General features: G+C 33.3%; 1 protein-coding gene across 6 annotated transcripts in view; it reads left to right on the plus strand.

Annotated features, from left to right (window-relative positions):
• The window catches only part of FSD1L (fibronectin type III and SPRY domain containing 1 like), a 75,651-nt gene extending 69,883 nt beyond the window's left edge, over positions 1-5,768 (plus strand). For all 6 annotated transcript variants that reach the window (XM_019454288.2, XM_053908150.1, XM_053908151.1 and 3 more), the window contains one exon: positions 2,505-5,768. In XM_019454288.2, coding sequence (XP_019309833.2) covers positions 2,505-2,627 — 123 coding nt within the window. In that variant the 3' untranslated portion in view covers positions 2,628-5,768. The remainder of the gene's footprint in view (positions 1-2,504) is intronic.
• Positions 5,769-6,000: the final 232 nt, after the last annotated feature.

Raw genomic sequence — 6,000 nt, forward strand, 5'->3', positions numbered from 1 at the left:
ATGGCTTAGTCAGTTAAGCGCTGACTCTTGATTTCTGCTCAGGTCATGATCTCATTGTCATGGGGTCATGAGATCGAGTCCTGCGTCGGACTCCACACTGAGCATGGAACCTGCTTAAGACTCTGTTTCTCCCTCTTCCTCTGCTCAGCCCCTGCTCCTGCTTTCTGTCTCTACATAAATAAATAAATAAATAAATAAATAAATAAATAAATAAATTCCACATATGAGAGAAATCATATTGTATTTGTCTTTCTCCAACTTATTTCGCTTAGTGTAATACATTCTGTCTCCTCCATGTCATTGTAAGTGGCAAGATTTCATTCTTTTTCTTTTTTTAAAAAAGGTTTATTTTGAGAGTGTGAGGGGGAGGGGCAGAGAGAGAAGGAGAGAGAGAATCCCAGTCTCTGTGCTAGTGCGGAGCCTGATGTGTGAGATTTCACCTGAGGTGAAATCAAGAGTTAGCCGCTTAACTGACTGAGCCACCCAGGCCCAAGATTTCATTCTTTTTGTTTAATATCCCCTGTGTGTTTGTGCGTGTGTGTGTGTTACATACACGCACATACCACATCTTTATCCATTCATCAGTAGATGGACATTTGGGCTCTTTCCATAGTTTGGCTATTGTTGATAATTCTCCTGTAAACATTGGGGTGCATGTAACCCTTTGAATCTGTATTTTTGTATCCTTTGTGTAAATACTTAGTAGTGCAATTGCTGGATGGTAGGGTAGTTATATTTTTAGTTTTTTGAGGAACTTCCATACCGTTCTCCAGAGTGGCTGCACCAGTTTGCATTCCCACCAACAGTGCAAGAGGGGATACCCTTTTCTCTACATCTGCACCAACACCTGTTGTTTCTTGTAATGTGATTTTTGCATTCCTACTAGCAATATATGAGAGTTTACCACATCCTTGACATTAATATTGTCAGATTTTTTTGTTCAGCAGTTTTAATAGGTATGTAATGGTATTTCATTATGGTTTTAACTTGCATTTTCCTAAGGACAAATGATGTTGAGGATCTTTTCATGTGCTTATTTTTCATTTTTATAATGTCTTTGATGAAGTATCTATTATTTGTTCATTTTTTATTGGGGTACTTGTTTTCTCATTAATGAGTTTTAAGATTTCTTTATGTATGCTGGATATGGGTCCTTATCAAATAACTGCTCTGCAAATATTTTTTCCTAGTTTGTGGCTTTTCTCATTTTGTAAACATTTTGAGGAGAAGTTTTTCATTTTAATGAAGTCCATTTATCCATTTTTTTTCTTTTATGGATCTTGCTTTGCCTACCTCAAGGATACAAAGATCATCTCTTTTGTATTCTTCTTAAAGTTTTATGGTTTTAGGTTTTACATTTAGGTCTGTGATCCATTTTGAGTTATTTTTTTATATATTGTACCAGGTATGGTTTGAGATCTGTTTTTTGTATATGAATTCCAAGTGTTCAAAAAAGACTAACCTTTCTCTGTTGATTTGCCCTTGTACCTCTGTGCTAGATATTTTGAGTAAATATGTTTGTAAATCACTTAAATAACTTCAAAAAAAAGTAATATAGTAGTTTTATAATCACAGAGCTTTTGTATTTGGGGAGTTATCATTACTGAACCTACTAGTTTTAAAAATTTGGAATGTTCGTCATACAGCTATAAATTTCACAGGTCAGTGGATTCTTTGGTATAGTATGTAATCACTTAGTAAATTTTAAACACTTTCAGATATAATTGAAGGTGGGAATACTCCAACAGTTTCTAAGTGTCCCTTGTCTCAAGCTATGTCTTCTACAAACCAGGCATCGATGATAATTAAAAGACCCATACTTTCATATTTTAATTCACTTGAGTCTGTTCTAAATAAGTTATTCACTTTATTCAATTTTAGCTGCTCTGTTTACAAGCAAAGCAATTTCATCTTTCATAAACTTACATTTATAATTAATAGAATATGGCAATATGGTATATCTGGATATTATTACCATTTGCATTTTTCTCAGAAGTTCTTAAAGAATTAATAAAAGAGTTCTTATTGTTAACAAGTTAGGGAAGAAAATAATGGATTTTACTCTGTTAACACTGGGGTGTTGGATTCCTATAGTCTCAGGCCACACCTCATCACAATCTAAAGCAATAATAGGGGTAAGGAAATTGGCTCTCTGTGCACTTCTCTTGGTTGTGAAGGTTAGCATCAGTAGAAATAACCAATATTTTTGGCCTATTAACCCTAAAAATTTAATATCTAAATTTCTGCAGCCCTTAGTTCCTTCTCTTGTGTGCAGTTCCAGTGGGTTCTGCTACCACAAAGACTTCCTCTGGCCTCTCTGGTTCTCAAAAACTCTTGAGTTAGCCTTCCTTTTCACTTCTTGGTTCAAATATAAAGGTTATCAGTTTGGAACTTGTTGACATTCACATACGTGGCATTTTGCCTTTCAAATGGAACTTTAAGAATCACCTCAGTTCTAGTTTGATTTGAAATCTGACTAAAGCTTTGGTTTTGTCTTTTTTTAGGTTTGGTGTGGTGGACTTTCTTTGAATACTGGGATGCAGGTCCCAAGTGCTGTGAGAACGCTTCAGAAAAGTGAAAATGGAATGACGGGTTCAGCTAGCAGCCTAAACAATATTACTCAGTAATGCTTACTCAGAATATATTTCACCCCCTTTGGGTGGCCTTTTCTGTGCAGTTACTAATCACAGAAATTTACAAGTGGTGGAAATCAGGTTTGCTACCTTCTGCTTTAAGGCCTGGGATGTGTTAGCATTAAGCATCTAGTACCAAGTACTCATGGGAACCTACTGTGCAGTAGCATCAAGCAAGCAGATTCTGAGCAAGAAACTGATGTTTCGAAGAGCAAATGGGAAGAAAGGCAGTGTTTAAATAGTTACATAGAAACTCATTTTTGTGTTTCTTGGATTACTTTGGCTCTCCTAAAATGTTTAGTTAGTATGTAGCCCTAGGACCTGAGAGGAAAGCATTTAAATCTTGTCTTCTTTCCCCTGTACTTTCTCTTTATCTTGTCACTACCTATTATTAGGTTCTTACACTGAAGCTTTAAAAAAAAATACAGTCTTCTAAGGTTGTCTAAAAATTGAAATCATTGGTTGGGGATGCTAGAAATGTTTTCTTGATTGTTGTCCTTTCGTAAAGAAGTTGAGTTTTGCTAAATTATCCTCTTTTGTTTTACTGACTAGATTGTTTATCATTTTCTCTTTTCTAAATATTGTGACATTTCTCTTATTTAAGTTAAAACTCAAAATAGAGTGGATAGGAAGAGTTTAGCTTAAAATCACCCATACATTAGTTGTCGCTGTTGTTGTTTTTAACCTGCTGCACTAACAGTGGCAAAGGGATATTCTTTATATGTTGCCTTGTTTAATTAGACTTCTTTTCATTCCATCATTTTGGATGATGGATAAGATTTTTTAAAGCTTTCTATTTTCTGATTTTGTTGTCACATTTAGTACTACCTTTAATAGTTGTCTTGGTAAAATTCTCACTTGAATTTGGTAGTAATTGATAATTATACTGATTTTTAATATTTCTAGTAGGAATGAAATTTTATTAAAGTTTAAAAAAAGGTAGAAAAACCTACATCATTTAAGTTTTATCTAAGAAGATACGTTATAAAGGGAGGTGCCTAAAACTACTGAGGTCATTTATGTCTGCTTTTTAATAAGGTATGGAATGGTTTAAACAAGTGTTTTGAAAAATGTCTACATATCTCTGACTTATTTACCATATAAGTTTTTCAAACGTAACTATTCAGAGGTTATTTTTCACATTTGCCTTCCAAAGGGGTATAATTCTTCCAAAAATCATCATAGAATAATCCTTCCCAACCTTAGGGAAAATATGTTAAACCGTGAATAAAACCCATAGTTATTGAGCAGAACATACCTATTTTTTAAAAGTTGGTTAAAATTTTTAATACAAGTTCTTTGAGCCAAACTGAAAGTTGCGATTTCAGTATTTAAGAACTCCTTGAACGTTTTAGGTGGTCTCTGGAATTTACTTTCTCATGTTGACCTTTTTTCATTCTTATTTTAAGGGTATTATGCTCTGACAACCTTCTCCCAAGAAGGGACTATTGCTGCTTACATCTGAGCTGCCTTTTACAGAAAAACCTGTGAAATAGGAATAGCTCATTCTCTCCTCAAGTTTACTGTTTACTGATATAGGGTGTTTTGTTTTTTGGTAAAACAGACCTAAATGAGGAATTTTGTTTGAATTAGGTATTATTTTTCCAGAGGGCATTTATATCTGCACCATTGTCTCATGACATATTGGTAGTTTTTAAAGACTATAAGGCAGTTGAGAGAATGAAGTATGTCGATAGATATCCTTTTGATTCTCCAAACAACTATAATATTGGGTTTTGTTCTTCCTAAAGATTTTGAAAAATTTTTGGATATTCTGTTCCCTACAGTGGTGTTATTCCAGGACCTAAGAAACAGGAAGTTACAATTCTCTTTCATAGAGTCAAATCTGAAATTAGTAATTTAGTGGTGGAGCTGCTTTATGTGAACAATTACACATGTATAGTTTAGCAAAATTGACACAGAAAAAGCCAGAAGTTCTTGTATAAAATTTTTTTACTATTACGTCTTATGTAATTGTGTCTTCTCTTTAATTCAGTGCCTTCTTCCTCTAAGTGTGCTCTTACTTCATGCCCCCTGCAGCGTCAACTGATAATTTAAGCCAGAGACCATTATGTTATACTGGTGAGGGCCTTCTGTTGCAGGTGAATGGAGCAGAGGATTAATCAGGGGCTGGAGGAGTGCGTATGCTTCTATTCTGTGCTCATGCCATCATTTGAAACCCTTCATTTAAATTTTCTAATATTCATTTGGAAAATTCATTTGAAGTAATAACAAGTATTACTTCAAAATAAAAATCTGAGGTTTTCCTGTTACTATGTATGCTTCTTAAAGGTCTCTATAAAGAACAAAAGTTTTAAGTTTATATGTGTTAAGTTAAACTGGAAAAGTCTGCCACCCTCCTTTTCAAACTAGAAAATAATCAACTGTAGTGCCTATTTAAATAGTATCAAATTAAGGTAACTCTTAACTTGACCATAATATATAACATTCTCAATGTCATTTGAATTAAAAACTATTGAGCCTTTTTGCTCAAATTTAATGCATTGTGGGAAGATGGTATACCCTTTCAGACTTTATTAGTTTGTTTACTCTTTGTTTTGACAGGTCAAACATGATTGCTTTCTGTAAAAGAAATGCATGAGAGGTTGACGGTAATAGATGTATTACAGGTATAAAAATTGTTTTATAAAAACGTGCATTTGATATTGCATTTCTCTTTTAGCAGTTGAATCCCAAACCAGTTTTAGTAAACTGGGTTAAAGAAATGAAGGAATTGCCTTAAGCACTTTAGAAAAAAAATTTTTTTACAATTCATTTTGACTCTTTGGGCCTACTCTGTCACCTATGTGTTTAACTTTTGGTAAATATGTATATATGAAGCATTTAATAACTGAGTGCACATAGAAATTTAACATGCAGTGATTCTTTGAATGTCCCAGGTATAGGTAAACAAATTGAAAGTATTAGAGGCGTGCCTGTCTGTACATGGGTTTTATTGATGGCACCTGTACCGTGTTGACAAACCGTTAACTGCCACTGTACAGCTAGACTTGGCCTACTTTGTTCTGCAAACAGTAACTTTTTCCTGTGTTATCATTTAAAGAAACATATTGGCTTAGTTTTATTTACTCACTTATTAAATTAAAGTATGAACAGTGTCATGTATAATTGGAATTTTTGGTGACCGATCCTTGGTGGTACAAATAATAAAAGTAAATAATTTGTAATGAAATATTATAATTAGGTTCACATACTCCATTTCATGACTTACCCAGAATGATTATTTTTTCTCAATACTTGTAAAATTATAGTTATTTTCTTTTGAAAACATGAAAAAATTGACAAAGGATATATATATATATATATATATATATATACATATATATATATATATATATAATATATG

The sequence above is a fragment of the Panthera pardus genome, unplaced genomic scaffold (genome assembly GCF_024362965.1).
Source record: "Panthera pardus isolate Hobbes unplaced genomic scaffold, ASM2436296v1 HiC_scaffold_20, whole genome shotgun sequence".
Classification (NCBI taxonomy): Eukaryota; Metazoa; Chordata; class Mammalia; order Carnivora; family Felidae; genus Panthera; species Panthera pardus.